The sequence below is a fragment of the Lontra canadensis genome, unplaced genomic scaffold, assembly GCF_010015895.1.
Source record: "Lontra canadensis isolate GAN:19392208 unplaced genomic scaffold, GSC_riverotter_1.0 scaffold54, whole genome shotgun sequence".
NCBI classification, from domain to species: Eukaryota; Metazoa; Chordata; class Mammalia; order Carnivora; family Mustelidae; genus Lontra; species Lontra canadensis.
The window spans coordinates 5281516-5299484 of NW_022631048.1; the positions used below are offsets into that span (position 1 = coordinate 5281516).

At 44.1% G+C, this 17969-nt stretch overlaps 1 protein-coding gene across 1 annotated transcript in view; it reads right to left on the reverse strand.

The window, feature by feature from the left end:
* Positions 1–9690: 9690 nt before the first annotated feature.
* LANCL2 (LanC like 2) overlaps positions 9691–17969 on the reverse strand; it is a 49875-nt gene continuing 41596 nt past the window's right edge. The window contains exons 7-9 of the mRNA XM_032874986.1: positions 13223–13399; positions 12856–12928; positions 9691–10031 (exon numbers count right to left, since the gene is read on the reverse strand). Of these exons, the coding sequence (XP_032730877.1) occupies positions 9928–10031; positions 12856–12928; positions 13223–13399 (354 nt within the window). The 3' untranslated portion in view covers positions 9691–9927. The remainder of the gene's footprint in view (positions 10032–12855; positions 12929–13222; positions 13400–17969) is intronic.

Sequence of the window (17969 nt, forward strand, 5' to 3'; positions counted from 1 at the left end):
AGGTCTGGTGCTCACCAGAAGCAGCAGGGAAGTGGTGCTGGAATGGAAAAAGGATGGTAAAAGCTGCCTCACCTGGCTTGCTTCTGGGGCGGTGCTATCTCAGTTGCATTATTAAAAACTTCTTCCCTTAGAGAATCATTCCTGATTTAACTGTAAAGGTGACATTGATTTTGTGAGCATTTGTACTGTGTTAGCCACTTTGCTTGTTTTCTTCAATCCCCCAAACAACTGTGTAAAGTACTAAATGTGGCAGAGCCCAGAGAGGAACCCAGAGAGTCTGACGTTAGAGAGCAATCTTATCTTAGTATCTGTAAATTTTGATGAGATACTGAATAAAATGTACCTCCATCTCCCCAAGGCACTTTAGTTTTATGACTTCTCTCCAGATGGGGAGTACAGGAAAGTCAACATTCGTCTGTAAGGCTGAATATTTTTCAAAGCAGGGGAGGTAGATGGGGAGTGATTTCAGCTGTCCTGCACGCCCATGGCAGCTCCCATATCCTTTCCCTTCCCACCTACCCTAGCCACCTTATTGACCTTCAAGGTCTAGTCTTTCAGAAATGGCTATTTGTGATGGTAAAATGATTGAGAAACTATGGTGTTTTGCAAACACTTGACTTCTTCATTTATGAAGTTCTTCAAAATTCATTTATGAGTTTTCCCATTTGACAAAAATAACAGGCTTTCCCCAGGGGACAAAAATCACAAAATTAAGATGTTAGCAAAAACAATTAAATGTAAGAAAAATAAAGAAAACCAGAGTGGCCTGGGGTGTGCAGTGTGGAAGGCGATGCCCATCCTTCACTAGTCACTGTTTGAACACACGATAGTGATGCTGACAACTGAGTAAAAGGGTGTTTCAAGTCTGCTCAATCTGTGATGATTATGGTGGCTGGGCAATGCTTAGTGTAGCTTAGGAAGAGTGCCAGGAAAATGATGGAGGTTAAAACTCTTGAGGGATCAAAAATATTGGGCCACTCCTGGCCTTTCAGGCCAGCCAGGGAACCTCAGGAGAGTGAAGTAGCATGGCTGAGGGACACCCTTGGGCTCCCTCCCAAGGTCTGCCGGAGTACAGCGTGCCCTCCCCCAGCCCCCAGTGTCTTTGGACAAAGAGTATGAGATCAAGAGGGAGGAAATAGCCATGCCTTTGGGGAAGCCAAAAAGTGGATGGATGAGTGATTAATAACTGAGCAGAGAAAGGCTGTGGAAGGAGGAGGAGCAAAGTGAGTCCGGAACCCCCAGCAAGGAGAACAAGAGCCACCTGGCCAGTTACCCAGGCCCTGCACAAGGTTGTGGGACTGACCGCTCCAGGGCCTCTGGGTGGCAGTGAGAAGATTGAGTGTAGTTGGTTTAAACCCCCAGTCAGTTCTCCAGATGCTCCCTCCACCTACCCAATGGCATCACAGCCCCTTTCCCAACCCTAGCAAAAGTGAAACAATTTTGAAAACTTCTTTTCTGGAAAGAGTTCTCGTCTTTGGCCCAGAGGACACTCGATCTAATTGACGGTCAGACTGCCATCTGATGAAGGTGGCCACCCAGCTCACTGTCTGTACTTCCTCCGGCCACCTGAGAGCAGGAGGTTAGGGCCGTCTTAGTAGGGACTGACCCCAGCAGTTTCCCAACTGAGAGGGCGATGAGATCATACCACATGGACCAGATTTTCCATCAGCTTCAATCTCTTTTCGTAACTTGGCAGTTTTTGAGTTGAGGGAGTTAAGATGGCACAGTAGCAGGGGGAACCTGTGCTGGCCTCACCCCTCAAACACAGCTAGATAAATATCAAATCATTAGGAGCACCCAAGAAATCCATTTGAGGACAAGAGAACAAACTGCACAACTAGAGGGAGAAAAGAGACCACATTGTGGAAGGAGAAGATCCAGAGACTTATGATTTGGGGAAGAAAAGGATCATGGGTGCTGCAGCAGAAAGGGAGCCTTGGATCATGGAGAGAAAAAAGAGAGAGAGAAAAAAAAAAGAAGAGAGAGAGAGGGAGAACACAGCACACAGGGAATTGCACAAGGAAAGTACTTCTCCAGAACCACCGACTGGGAAAACAAGAGGGGCTGATTATCATGAGGTTTTACAACCAGCGGAGCTCAAAGACAAGTTTTAGAAGTCCATGCCATGGCCAGTGTGGAGCCTGGCATGTGCAGCCGTCCGTGTTCCTGTGGAGGAGGGCAGAGGCCTGGGAGCAGACAGCATGGTCTGTGGATCCCCAAGGTCACACTGGGAGAGATAGTTCCCCTTCTTGGAGTGCATTTGGGAGGTGTGGCACTGTTTCTCAAGGGACAACAGAGCCAGTGGGCGCCATTGCATTCATTAGCACAGGGGCAGAGACCCCTGCTGAGGGCAGCTAACCTGGAAGCCTGTGTTTTGCTGTGCTTTACTCTAAACTCCAACCTCCTGTGTCCCCTTCTGGGACAAACCGGCACCAGCCCCAGCACAGTGAGACCCTCCCCCAGAGGATCAGCATGGGTCTGTGCTACCCTGGGTCCCTAAAATCTGGAATTTAGAAACAGCCTGTGTCCCTGAGATAAAACACAAGTGCTGATAAAGACTAGAAAGAAAGAGATAATCTACAGAAACAATGACTTTACAGGTAATACAATGGCACTAAGTTCAAATCTATCAATAATCACTCTGAATGTAAACAGGCTAAGTGCTCCAATCAAAAGACATAGGGTGTCAGAATGGATTTAAAAAAAAAAAAAACAACAAAAACAAGACTCTTCTATCTGCTGCAGCAACAATGCCTGGAACTTTGAGAAGTTCCTGGTGGACCCAGATGGTGCCTGTGAGCAGGTACAGCTGCTGCTTTCCAACCACCTATATTGAGCCCGATATCATAGCCCTGCTGTCCCAGGGGCCCATCTGTTCTAGGCAACCCTATTCCTGCTGCTTGGCAGTCATAGCACTGCCCTCCAGGGATTTCATCCATGATGGGTGTTTCCCCGAAATCTGCATGGAGGAACACCTGATTTCCCAGAAAATCCAATGAGATGGCAGCTTCTTGTCCATCCCAGCACCTCCCTTCCCTAAACCAAGTCTCCTCACTAAAAAAATGTCAGTTGTCAGCCAAAAAACAAAAACAAAACAAAAAAAAAAAAAAGGAAAAAGGGAAAAGGAAAAGAAAATCAACAAGAAAACAAGGGCTTTGAATGACACACTGACCCAGATGGACTTAACAGATATATTCAGAGCATTTCATCCTAAAGCGGCAGAACATACATTCTTTTTGAGCACACATGGGACAGTCTCTAGAAAAGATCTAGAAAAGACATTGGGTCACAAGTCAACCCTCAACAAGTACAAGAAGACTGAGATCATACCATGTGTATTTTTGAACCACAATGCTATGAAACTCGCAGTCAATGAAAAGAAAAAAATTGGAAAGACCATAAATACATGGGGGTTAAAGAACATGCTACTAAAGAATGACTGGGTTAACCAGGAAATAAAGAAGAAATAAAAAAAAATACATGGATGCAAATGAAAACGTAAATACAAAGGTCCAAAACCTTTGGGATGCAGCAAAAGCTAAGAGAGAAGTATATTGCAGTACAGGCTTGCCTCAAGGAGCAAGAAAAGTCTCAAATACACAGTCTAACCTTACACCTAAAGGATCTAGAAGAGGAACAGCAGATGAAGCCTAAAGCCAGCAGAAGAAAGGAAATAATAAAGATTAGAGCAGAAATAAAAAAGAAAACAGAACAGATCAATGAAACTGGGAGCTGGTACTTTGAAAGAATTAATAAAATTGACAAACCCTGAGCCAGACTTAACAAAAAGAAAAGAGAAAGGACCTAAATACTTAAAATCAGAAATGAAAGAGGGGAGATCACACCCAACGCCACAGAAATACAAAAATTATAAGAGAATATTATGAAAAATTACATGCCAAGCGACTGGACAATCTGGAAGAAATGGATAAATTCCTAGAACATATAAACCACCAAAACTGAAACAGAAAGAAATAGAAAATTTTAACAAACATAACCAACAAAGAAATTGAATCATTAATCAAAAATCTCCCAACAAAAAACCCTGGGCAGTTTTTCGCAGCATATAATCAGTGAAACTTTAAATATGAAAGGTGAAAACTGAAGCCAACAAATGGAAAAAAGCAACTCAGATAAACGAAAAAGCAAGCTGAACATGGCTGGAGAAAAACTCCCAGCCCACTGACTGGGCTCACCTGTGCTCATGAGCCCCTGGCCGCCCGGGACTGGCGTACTTGCAGGTCCGCTGAATCTGGACCCTGGTAGCCAGGGGGAGGAGCAGCAGTGTGTTTTTTGGAAGGTGGGGTCCCTAGATCAGCAGCATTGGTGTCAACCTGGGACTTGTCAGAAAAAAATTCTCCGGCCCAACGCCAGACCTAGCGAATCAGACACTAGCCCAGTGATCTGTGTTTTAACCAGTCCTTCAAGTGTTTTCTGAGTGTGTCGAAATTTGGGAACCACTCCTTCTGCCACTCGCCTAGGCAATACTCACTTGCTCTTCTCTCTTCAAATCCCAACACTGATGTCTCCTCCATCTTCACTCAGAAGTGAAGTTTCCTACTTCAATTGAGAAGACTGAAGAAATCAGAAGAGAACTCCCACAGCGCCCACCACCTCCCACCCACCCACCAGCATCTGTGCCATCTGCTGACCACAGCACAGTGGCCACGCTCCTGTCCACAGCTTACCTGCACTCAGGCACTGGCTTCTACCTCCTCTCTTTCTGAAGGACATTACTCCAGCACTGCCCCTTGTTCAATGTCACTTTTTTTTTTTTTAACCTGCCCATTGGTTCACACCCATCAATTTTCAAGCCTGCTATTATTTTTCTGAACTGAAAAAGTCTTTTCTTGATCTTATTTTTTTGACCAGCTATGGTACTATTTCTTTGCTTTTACAACAAAACTTTATGTATTTAAACTTTGAGAGAGAGAGAGAGAGAGAGAGAGAGAGCGAGCAAGCACAAGCAGTGGGGAGGGGCAGATGGAAAGGGAGTAGCAGACTCCCCACTGAACAGGGAGCCCAAGGCAGGCAGGACTCGATTGATCCCAGGGCTCTGGGATCATGACCTGAGCCGAAGGCAGACTCCTAACCGACTGAGCCCCCCCAGGCGCCCCTCTTCTCCTAACTTCTTAATGCTGGTGTGGCCCAAGTCTCTTTGACCTCTTATTCTCTTCCCTGTTCTCTTTATCCTCACTTCCTGGGTGAGCTCATCCAAGCCTATGGCTTTCAAGAACACTGATTGATTCCAAAGTGACAGGTACATCCCAGATTTCTCTCTTAAAACTCCAGACTTTTCATGTTTGGCATCTCAAACTCAATATGCTCAAAACTGAGTCCTCATCTTCCTGCCTGACCTCCTTCATATCTCAGCCTCTGGTTACTCAGGACAAACACTTTGGAGCGGTCTTCGTCTACTCTTTTCTACTCTGGACCAGATTATAAGGAATTCTATTGACTCTAGCTTCAAGATACATCTAGATTCTGACCACTTCTCACCAACTCTGCTGCTTCCAACTATACCGGGGTGAGCTACCACCATTTCTTTCTTGGACTAGCCTTCTGATTTCCCTGCTGCTACCCTGCATTCTCCCACATGATCCCTTTAAAACACAGAACAGATAATATCTTTCCTTTGCTCAAAACTCTCCAGTGGCTCTCTACATCCCCGAGAGTGAGAGACAAGTTCCTGAGAATGGCCTTCCAGGCCTAGTCTTCCTCTGTCCTCTATCACTTTCCTCCTCATTCACCCCGTTCCAACCAGGGTTTCTTTCTTTTCCATGAATGTAAGTGGCGTGCTCCCACCCCACGGCCTTTTCACTGGTCTGCCTTCTGTCTGGGTGCTCTTCCGCATTCATCTGGCCAATCTCTCCATTTTCTTCATGTCTTGGCTCAGATATCACAGTCTCTCGTCTCTCCACCACCATCAGTCCCTTTTATTCTGCTTTATCTTTTCTCCATATTATTACCTTAACATGAGACAACTTGCTTATTTATGTTCACTGTTTCTCTCTCCCTGCTATACTGCAAACTCTACAAGGTAAGCGTCTTTGCTTTGTTCGCCGATGGATTCCAGGAGCCTAGAATAGTGTGACTGGTCTTGAATGAGCCCTTATTGACTACTTGTTGAGTATTTAACATCCTCCAAGTGATAAGATACTGCAGCCAAGAAGAGAAGACAATATACATAAAAGGTCCCTAAGAACAAGACAAACCCCTGGACATAAGGAAACACTCAATAGAAGGACTGGAAAATAGAGTTGAAATCTCTTGGAAAGTAAAGCAAAAAGACAAGGGGATGCGAAAAGGGAAAAAACAGGGTCCATCATGGGGATTTAACACCCAAATAGCACGTGTTCAAGAAAAAGACAAGGAAATCAAAGGGGAAAAAACATTAAGAAGTTAAGAAAAGTCCTGGAATTGAAAGACACAAGTTTCCAGTGAAGCTGGAAGGACTTAGCAAGAGTCCAGGACTGGCTCATTGTCATACAGAGAAGAAATCTGTAGCTTGCAAAATAATTACATGCAAAAATCACACATAAAGAAACAAGGATCACAATGGCTATGAATTTCTCAGAGGCAGCATTGGAAGCTAGAATACAGTGCAGCAATGCCTTGAAATGTCACCAGTGATTTCCAGTCCAGAATTCTATAAACCATCTGTGACTTCTGTGCCAGAGCAGAACCAAGGCATCTTTCGGGCACGCACGATCTCAGAACATTTAGTGCAGGTGCCAAGAGGGAGTGGGGTCCTCCTTCCCACTATTGGAGAGACTCAGGGCTCCTTGAGGCAGAAAAGCAGGCCCTGTTCTTTATCCCCCTTTTCATTCCCAACAGGTGATATAGCATTTGATAACTTCAAGAAATGGTTTGAAAAGCCACACTCCCCCAGGTTTCAATTCGTACTTTCTGTAGGGGGCACCTAGGGGAAGGGGCATTGGGTGCAAGTCAGAGTATGACCATTGGGTGCAAAATTGTGTGGGTCTGTTGGAAACCTACCTGTCCTCCATTCTACTGCTAATCCTGGGCAAGGCTGTCCGCTTTCTCACTTGTAAAACAGGCATAACAGTGTCTGCCTCCAGCAGCGTTGTCACCATTAAGGACAGTGAGTGCAGTGAGATGCTCTTACCATCACTGTCCAGCTTTCATGGAGCCTTGGGATAAAAAACAGAACGCATGTGTAGACACCGTCCGTTACTGTTCAGCTGAATTATTCAGTAAATCGTGATGTGGGCCATTGCCACATGTGCAAGTTGGAAGAGTGAAATCTTCACAATGGTGACCAATACTCTTAGCCAACCCCACTGTCACATGGAGACAGAGGTTGGAACAAATGAAGAGCCCACAAGTCGTCATCGCAAAACTGTCTTTACTAACAAAACCAAAGAACCCCACACACGTTTTGTGGCCATCAGGTTTTCTTTCAAATTTTAAAATGGCATTGTGCATACACATAGTTTTTAAATTTAGACACATCTTGGAGATCACAAACAAATCAAGAGATCACTGGGAGATGTTCTGAGATCTGAATTCAAACACTTAGAACCGCTGAACTGACTTCCGGAAGTCCTCTGTTCCTTGAAGGGGGTGCCCTTTCGAGTCTGCCTTCAGGGACCAATCCGGGATCTGTCCCTTCGGCAGCAGCTACGTGACAGGTGCCAGGAAGAGGGAATGATCCGGTCTGAGAACCGCACAGCTGTTACCACCCGGTGGGTAAGCAGGAAGGTGTCAACCCAGCTGACTAAAGAAGGAAAACCCATAAATAAAAGCTCCATTTATTCCATAAATATTTTGTCTTTCCCTCAGTACATCAGTCGGAAAGAAGCCTAACACTGACTTCTCATACGTGGGGAGATGCCAGGGGAAGTGAGTCACCCTTGCTGTTTCCGGCCTGGAGACATGCGCCCCAAATCAGGGCTTCCACGTGTTCCCCCTCGCTGAGGCAGGACGGGCTGCAGGTGTCTGGGGGCAACCCATGTGCAGTCCCACTGGCTTCCCCTGAAGAATTAAGTTTGGGCAAAGCTTTTAGCAAAAGCCTCGAGGCAGGCAACACCTCCTAAGCTCTCATGTGTGGTTTGGAGGAGGTGGGTGGGGAGGGAGCGAGCAGGGCTGTTGGGCTCGGCCGTGTCATCAGGGGAGCTCTCCTGCCAAACCATCTCCCTCAACGGGTTCAGGACCGCAGAGCCTGACTAGGAATGGGGCGCTTGACTGCCCGAGAAGCACTGGGCGGGCCCGGGAAGTTGGTTACACTATAACCATGAGAATTTACACCCAGGGAAGCCATCAACCTAACTTGAGAGAGGATGGTCACGACTTAGAAACAATGTCTGCAATGAAGGGATCCATGAGGCTTCATTTAGAAAATGAAGGTCACAAGCTAGGAGGCCACAGCCCCGCAAATAAAGGGTCAGCAACATCCTACACGAACTGCATATGCCTGAAGATTTGTCTTCCACGTTGATATTCTTGCTCCTTTATGAAAGGAGAGGGAACCAGGGCTGATGAGTGATTAGACAGACCCTTACAGGCAAGGAGCAGACCAGCGGAGAAGCCTGTCTAGGCTTTTATGACCCATGCCTTAGCTCCCAAGAGGACAAGTACATGGAAAGTCCTAGGCCACTGGTATGGTGATGACAAAACTCTTCTAAAAACTGAAATCTAAAAGAATTATTGAGGATATGCTAATCAAAATTAATGCCCCCTTTTTTTTTTTTTTAGATAAAACAGGTCAGACAGATAACACCACAATTTTCTTGGTTAGATTATGTTTCCCATATGTATAAATGCAGACTAGTCCTTTTTCACTTAATATATTTCATCAAATGTGAGATTTCAATCACCCAAAAGTAGGCCAAAAAATGACTATATTCCTCCCAAATTTATACTGCAGTAACTTACCAAATTTTGAAGTAAGCTTAATTGCAAGGACAAGGAAACAGATGAGTATCTGCTTATCACCATCTGGAACTGTATCCACTGAACTTATAATAGGTTACGATGTTGATAAAATTGAGGTGTCGTCTGTTTTAATAATGTAAACCAAATCTAGAACGGCCAGTGCTTAGTCACTCCTACTTGATTTACATTATGCTCATGAAAAGGCTTCCCTTGACTGTTTTCTGGGATCACGAAGTCCACTGCCCAGGGCACTGGCCGCTTTGGATAGGGTTGAAAGGAGCCTCTGGAACTCCACACCGGCGCCCGGAGCTTCTGCTGAGAACAGGGAGCCCCAGTAGAGCTGCCGTGCGTGCCCTCTGGCTTCTTAAAAACACTAAGGGTGAACACAGAACACAAGGGGGGAGCATTCAGCTAGCTTGTGCAAAGGCTCAACCCCCACCCCCAACCATTCCCGCCCCCCCCCCCCCCCAATTAACATGACTCTTAATTTCAGTCTTTGGACCAGTCTCCCCTCATGCTTGTCTGAAAGGTACTCACAGAAAGTGCTGACAAAGTATCACTAGGATATCACCTCAGAGAAGCTTTCTGATCTGTAAGAGGGACACCACCTGACCATTCCTGCTTGTCAACACAGAAGACACCTCCCTTGAAATACTATGTACAGAGAAGTGGCTGCCACCGTCCTCTCGCGCGCGGTCGGCTCCGGGCTCGCGGAAAGAGCAGGGCTTCCTGTCTGGAGCAACTTACACCTACACACAACACACACCAAGAAACATGCAAATGCTACAGAAGGCCGGATGTGAAGAATTCGTATTTTACACCGGGAAGGGGAACACTGTTACAAAACGCTGATGGGATGGTTTCTGTCATTCATGCTCTAACTTGAGGGTCTCTGCAACAAAGGGGGCCCGTGAAGGTGTTTGCTTCTCTCTCTCTCCTTTTCTTGCCGTCTTCAGGATTCATAGTTGGTTCTGTGGCAGGCACTAAGCAATCTGGCTTTTGGTCCAAACCGGTGTCTTAGTAGTCTCTCTACATCTTTGTGTTCCTCTGCGAAGGGGCAAGTTCAAATGCCGGAAACCGGGAGGTCTCTGGTGCCAGGATGTCGGAGAGGAAGTGAATCGCGCCGGCCATGCCTGCAACGTACAATGTGGGTCCCTTTATTAGAGGCCATTAGGGAGTGTCTGAAACCAAGTGAACTTTAATCATTTCCTTTGCCAGGGGCTATCGGGATGATGGAAAAGGTGCTGAGGACTTCATCAATGACTTCATAAAAAAAAAAAAAGTACAAAACAAACAAAGAAATCCTTACATTAGCACCCAGCAGATAACACCAGTTTTCTTCTTCTTTTTTTTTTTTTAATTGGGTTCTGGGCTTTAATCTCATATCTTGAAACTTTAGGATGATCTCATGGAATGGCTTCCTACAAAGCTACAGTGCTGCTATGGTGAGATTTCAACTATAAAACTTCCTCTCTCAGAGCTTTATTTTTAGTCCAAACAAAAGGTTGCATTTTTTTTTTAATCTCCTTTAAGTTTTAGGAATTCCACTTTAATTTTTAAAACTCTAAATTTTAACATTAGCTTCAGGTGTACCACTGAGGGAGTCAATACTTCTATGCATTATTCTGCACTCATCCTGGGTCCTCTTCATTCCCTTCCCCTATCCAGCCCCCGCCCCGCCCACCTCCCCTCTGGTAACCTTCAGTTTCTTCTCTGTAGTTAAGGGTCTGTTTCTTGGTTTGTCTTTTTTCCCCTTTGTTTTGTGTCTTAAATTCCACATATGAGTGAAATCATACGCTATCTTTCACTGACGGATTTGGTTTGCTTTGGGAAGTGGTACATTTGACCTTCTCCATCTATGGCAGTATGGCAAGATTTCTTTTTTTTTTTTTAAATTCTATTTATTTATTTGACACAGAGAGAGAGAGAGATCAGAGGTAGGCATAGAGGCAGGCAGAGAAAGAGGGAGAAGTAGGCTCCCTGCTGAGCAGGGAGCCCGATGCAGGACTTGATCCCAGGACCCTGAGACCATGTCCTGAGCTGAAGGCAGAGGCTTAACCCACTGAGCCACCCAGGCGCCCCAATTTCCTTCTTTTTTTGTGGTTAAATATTCCATTATTCTCTCTCTCTCTCACACACACACACACACACACACACACACAAATGCCACTTTAAAATGAACTTTGTTTTCGGGCGCCTGGGTGGCTCAGTGGGTTAAGCATCTGACTTTAGCTCAGGTCATAATCTCAGGGTCCTGGGATTGAACCCGGTGTCAAGCTCGGTGCTCATGGGAGAGTCTCCTCGTCTCTGCCCCTCCTCTTGCTCCTGCTCTCTCAAATAAACAAAATCTTAAAAAAAATAAATAAAACGAACTTTGTTTTCATCAAAATCACTGCAAATCATTGTGGTCTGCACCAAGATCGGGTTTTAAATTGATCTACAGGAGGGTGGGCAAGGTAGTCTGCTAGCTGGCTGGCCCCAGCCTCTAGGCCTTATTAAACTATTAAACAGGGGCACCTGGGTGACTCAGTGGGTTAAATCCTCTGCCTTTGGCTCAGGTCATGATCGCAGAGTCCTGGGATCGAGCCCCACATCAGGCTCTCTGCTTAGCGGGGAGCCTGCTTCCCCTCTCTCTCTGCCTGCCTCTCTGCCTACTTGTGATCTCTATCAAATAAATACATAAAATCTTAAAAAAAATAAACTATTAAACAAACTGATCTTAAGTTTTAAAACTACCCCTGCCCAAATCTCTACTCCAAGATTTCACTGGAGAATTCTACCAAACATTTAACACCAATTAATACATTATCTGTCCCAGAAAACAGAAAAGCAAAGGATAGTTCTCATTACCATTTATTAGGTCGGTATTACTTTGATACCAAAACAGACAAAGATAGTACAACAAAGGAAAACTCTAGGCCAAATTCCTCATGAATACAGACACAAAAGTCCTCAGCAAAATATTAGCAAATACACTTCAGCAATATGTAAGACCAAGCGAGGTTTACCTCAGAGATGCAAGGCTGGCTTAAAATTTGAAAATCAACCAATGTAATCCACAATGTTAATAAATTTAAAAGAAAAAAAAAACATTATGTCAACTGATGCAGAAAAAAGCATTTGACAAAATTCAACACCCATCTATTGTTTGGTTTTTAAAAAAATAGTCATTTATTCCTTCTGAAGTTTACTTCGGAATTAGTATAAAATGAAGCCCTAAAGTAATTAAAAGTCATCAACAATTTATCCTAATACCATTTAGCCTTTGCCCTTTGATTTCTGTGGCTGGCATTACAAATTATCTAATTCTCTCTTTCTCTCTTTCTCTCTCTCTCTCACACACACACACACACACACACACACATAGAATACAAATACAAAAAATGTATGAGTCCTCTCTGTAGGGTTTCTATTTTGTTTTCCTGAATTATATTCTACACATGGTGCTTTGCAACAGACTTATTGTGTTTGTCCATTTCCTGTCTTTGCTTGTTTTTCAGAACTTTCTTCAGTAGGCTATCATTTTTCCAACTACTAATACTTTCAAATTACTAAGATCAATTATTTATACTTCTTTATACACCTGAAATAATTAAACACATTTAAGTAACCAGTTTCCTGTGAATAGATATTATATACACACTGTTAAAGACAATATGCAGAGGAGTAAACTTATTTCTTCTATTACTGAGCAGCAAACATTCTATCTTGTCTGCAGGTATTTTCTACCAAAGATTGAGAAATATCTGAAGGACACTCACAGGTACATGAATTAGGTAAGGCAGAGAGACTCAATATAACTTTCAGCAATGAACTACATTGTTCACAGTTATTTCATGGCTGTGGAGTTATTACTTGAGTTAGGAGCCAATGTAATAGAGCCAGTGCAGAGAGAGGCAGAAACACCAAACTCACTCACCCACGTATTTAAACCGGGCGTTTCCCGCTTGCTCTTACCTTCAAAGAGAGAATAGGGCCGGTCGGGAATGCGGCACCCATGTGCTCCATAGTCTAGACACCACTCGGCAAACTACGAGGAAACATATTTAAGAGCAGAGATTTCACTAGGTGAAAAGGCAGCAAGTAAGACACCGCATGAATTCACCAAGAACACAAGGAAGAAGATTCTCGGGCAACAGAGAGCGGTCAACATGGCCCAGCTTGGCCAGAGGTGCGGTGCGGGATGGGGGGGCTGGGTGGGCAGGAGAAACAGGGGAGACCACAGAGTTGCAAGAAACGGGCTAAGAGAAGGGGAGAAGCTGTATTTTTGGATTTTGTGCAGGCCCTGGAGTATTCAAAAGCTGTCTGAATAAAGGCTCCTTACTTTGCAAGCTCGGTAGAGGTACTTTTTATCCTGCGTGAGATGGTACAGGGACAGGAACGAGTAGCCATTGCCGGCGGTCCCGTGGCAGATCCCGTAGCCCTTCCGAAGCAAACCTCGCTGCCAGATGACGTCACTGCACTCCATGGCGTCCTTCAAGTACTTCTCCTCCTTAAAGACCTGGGCCATGAAAAGGCAAAGCGGTGTTAAAAAGATGTTTCTAGTTTCCCGTTCTGCTTAGTCGACGACACATTAGGAAACCTGACCCGGCTCTGGGGGTAGAGCAAACGCCATCAGCAGCGCCACGTATGGAGCCTCACAGTCTTAATCCACCCAAGGTCTCCTCCCCTCGTCCTCCTGGTTCATGGCTTTGCAGAAGTAAAATGAGTGGTTTGTACGGAAAGAGACAAATGAGCTCAGCGAGGACAAAAGCCCGGCGGGAGGGAGCTGTTTGTGCCTCCTCCAATTCCCTTTTACATTTTCTTCTCTTTCTCCCCACATTTCATTTATTTTGTTTCTCTAGTCCTGCCCTCAGAACCTGTCGTCCGCATCTCCCCCTGCTTAGCTCAGTCCATGCATGCATAAATGAATTAGAGGCAAAAGCGTCATCAGAGACGCTCTCCTTGTGGGAAGCAAACAGGATTCATCTACCTGTAACTGATTAGCAGTGACCTCAAAAAAAACGAGATGAATGATGTGAATCCGTGTCTGCAGAGGGTCGAAGGGGAAGGAGAGAGACATTTGCATTTCACTCACTTTCCTCATGTGGGATCTATTCACCAGGGTCAGAAGTAAGACTCCGACTCCTGAGAGCAGCTGAGGGGTGAGCTCTGGGGTCACACTGCCCTGCATCGGAATCTCAGCTCTGTCACCTTTTTAACTGCGTGGCCCAGCCCTGGACGAGTCGCTCAACCTCTTAGGTCTCAGTTTTCCCAGCTATGAAAGGATATAAGGTCTTCATCTCAGTGGCCTGTTATGAGTATTAATGACACCAAATCAATCAAATGGGGGAAAAGAAAAGTCTTTTCAATAAACAATGTAGGGACATTCAGACATCCTGATGCTTAAAAAAAAAGACTCTCTTCTTGTCACATATACAAACCTAATATGTGAAATATACATGTAATATATAAAATTTAAGATAGCTCATAGTTCCAAATCTCAATCCGTGCAGGCAGGGAAGAATGCTATCTGTATAACCTGGGGCTAAGTAAAATCGGTGACCATTAAAAAAATAAAAACTGGGGCGCCTGGGTGGCTCAGTGGGTTAAAGCCTCTGCCCTCGGCTCAGGTCACGATCCCAGAGTTCTGGGATCGAACTCCACATCGGGCTCTCTGCTCAGCGGGGAGGCTGCTTCCCTTCCTCTCTCTCTGCCTGCCTCTCTGCCTACCTGTAATCTCTGTCAAATAAATAAATAAAATCTTTAAAAAAAGCGAAAACTCACTGAAGTGGGGTCAGGAGGTTAGAAGGAAAACCTGCCACTCTACTCAATTCCAGGAAGACTTGTCAATTACAGACCCCAACAGAAGAGGAAACTGGAAAGAGGAAAGAATCGTCAATTTTAGGCCCCAAGAGGAGATCACTGCGTCTCCTACAAGAAATTGACTAGCCCTGCAACTCAGCCAATGAGAAACCGCCATGACCCTGAACAGCTGCTCTTGTCCAGTGGACTTACATTCGAAACAACCTCTCCCCGCTTCCTCCTCCTCCTCCATAAAATAATGTTCATTTCCTTTGTTTGTTGGACTTGCCTATGGTTCTGTTACAGCTTGCATATCCCAAAATGTAATTCTCCACTATTCTTGAATAGGCCCATTTTGCTGGTAAAATAATTGACTGTTTTATTTTGTAGGTTAACAATTTCTTAGACAAGATACAGAAAGAAATTACCATAAAAAACTTGAAAACACATAGACTTTATCAGAATTAAAAAACTCTATTCATCAAAAGATACCACAAACATTATGATCAGGCAACTACAAAATTATTTCTAAAACATCTGTCTGACAAGGACTTGTAACCAGAGCATATGAAGAATCCTTACAACTCAATAACAAGATAAAAGAAAGAATAAAACAACGTGGATAAAAGGAATGAACAAACATTCAACAAAGGAAGATATATAAATGAGCCAGGAACACGGGCAAAATTGCTATCCATTAAAAACTACAATGCGGGCACCTGGGTGGCTCAGTTGGTTAAGCGACTGCCTTCAGCTCAGGTCATGATCCCAGGGTCCTGGGATCAAGCCCAGCTCAGTGGGGAGCCTGCTTCTCCCTCTCCCACTCTCCTGCTTGTGTTCCCTCTCTCTCTGTCCCTCTCTCTCTGTCAAATAAATAAATAAAATCTTAAAAAAAAAAAAAACAATGAAATATCTGCCCGAATGTAAATAAAAAGCCTTTTAATACCAGGTGTTGCCAAATATGTGAACTCTCTTACGTTGTCGATGGAACGTAAAAGGAACGAGATTCTTTGTGAAAAGGTCTAGCAGTTTCTTACAGTTACTCTGATCCAGCGATTCAACTCCTAGGTGTTGGCCCCAAAGGAATGAAGACACGCATCTACAAAAAGACCCGTACAAGAATGTTCATGGCAGCTTATGCGTGAAAGAGTAAAAAACTAGAAACAACTGGAAAACAAATGGATGAAGCGTGGTAGATTTATGTACGTGATGCTTAAACTTAGGAAGGAAACTTAAATCTTGAGGAAGAAGGAAACAAAGTGCAATTTGAAGGGATCTCTCCAGCTCATTCTGACGGGCACCCCAAGATAGTTCATGTTTCAAATAGTCAACTTGCAAATGAGCTTCTGGAGCACTGTTTACATGAAAGCATGTTTGATGTATGCTCAGCAGCCGGCCATCAGAGAGCATTTCTAATACGGCTCTGATGTGGGGTTTCCAGCAGAGGGATGTAGGTAGGAGTGGGGAAGGCGGGATGGTTTCATACTTCACAGAATCAAGAGTATATTAATCTCACTGTGGTATGACTTACATGGTTTTCCTGGGCAGCATATTTGTAAATACCTTTCCAAGTACAATTTTCATTGGACCAATGTGAGCATTTGTTGATAGTGGCTGAATTCACACAAATGCTAACACCGGAGGGCCCATCTGTGTAGTTAGAAGGTAGAATTTGTTACCATCGCCTGTAATCTACTGTCAGATAATCAAGAACTGCTCAGCAAAACAGCTTCCAGCTATAGGGTCCAGAAATGTAATCTGCTAGAAAATCATCTGCAATTCCTATAATTCCTAATATAGCATAGAATATTATTAAAACCCTGACATTTTTCAAGGATCATCTCGAATACTACATAATTTCAAATTAACAATATGTGTTCATACAAAGTAGAGGACACCCAACTACACACATGATTAGCAATTCTGAGAAGAGAAAACAAATGAAGTGAAACTAGATTCAGTTTATAGTTTTATCTGTGAAGGATATTAATATCTTTTTCAAATACTTGAAAACCTTATGCTTCCATAAGCGTTCTTGAAGAACTTACGGATTCACATGGCAGCAAGAGAAAACAGTGAAAACTTATATAAAATGTAAGCACTTCCTAATTCTGAGACCGCTTCAGCGAATGCAGATGCTCTGAATCTGAGTTAACAATAACGCGAGAGAAAAGGGAGCCTCGAGCTGACTTTCTTCCTCGCCTTCCTCGTGTTTGAGAGTCTTGATGGAAATGGACAAAATCAAGTTTTAGTGACTGAGTATGGGATCTTTGTGTCTTTGCTCTACGCTTAAAAGAAGAGAGAACTTTCTGTTTCAGAGTAAGCAAGGCAGGGCCAGACATTCAAATGACAGTCTGAGCCGAAGCCAGACAGGAAGCAGGGGCTCAGGGACATCTGTGACGTTGCTCCCCGTGTGACCAGCAATGCTAGAAGCAGACGGCAGGGACAGGCAACAGCACCAGGAGAAATGGGCCTCCTCAGGATGATGGCCCCGCTGGATGTCGGGGCTCCTGACGACCCGCTTACCACTGGCTCGGGTGGGGACGGGGGAGACCCCCAGAAGCAAAAGGTTCCACTTTTTATCAAAGTCATACATCTGTTTTGAATATCAAAGAGTTGTTGTTTGTTCACAATACACTCATTAGGGTTGGACAATTCTAAAATTGTAGACTTATCTCTGTGTCACCGAAGTTACAACCATCTCTCTAAAGCTCTAAAAAAGGGAGGCAACCATTTGAACAGAATTTTATTTTAATTTAAAGACTGAGGTCGTGTTAAGTTCTTATTTCCAAAGAGTATATTTCACTGTGCTTTTTTTTATCATAACTTTCTGAGTTATTTTCTTAAATGCTCATACCTGAATTTTATATTTGAATATTTTACGTATTACTGTTGTAGGAGGACTAAAAAATTCAGAAAAATTAGCCAATATCATGAACAATTCCCACAGTTTTTCTAGATTATTATGGTTAGCCACAAAGGGAAAATAAAATTGATTTGGGGACTAGTTCTTTTGTTATTTCTAGGTAGAAATATGAATTCTGCTTCACTGATTCTATCTATTAAAACTAAAGAGTTTAGGGGCGCCTGGGTGGCTCAGTGGGTTAAGCCTCTGCCTTCGGCTCGGGTCATGGTCTCAGAGTCCTGGGATCAAGCCCCATATCGGGCTCTCTGCTCAGTGGGGAGCCTGCTTCCTCCTCTCTCTCTCTCTGCCTGCCTCTCTGACTACTTGTGATCTGTCAAATAAATAAATAAAAATTAAAAAAAAAAGTTTATGCCAAAACACT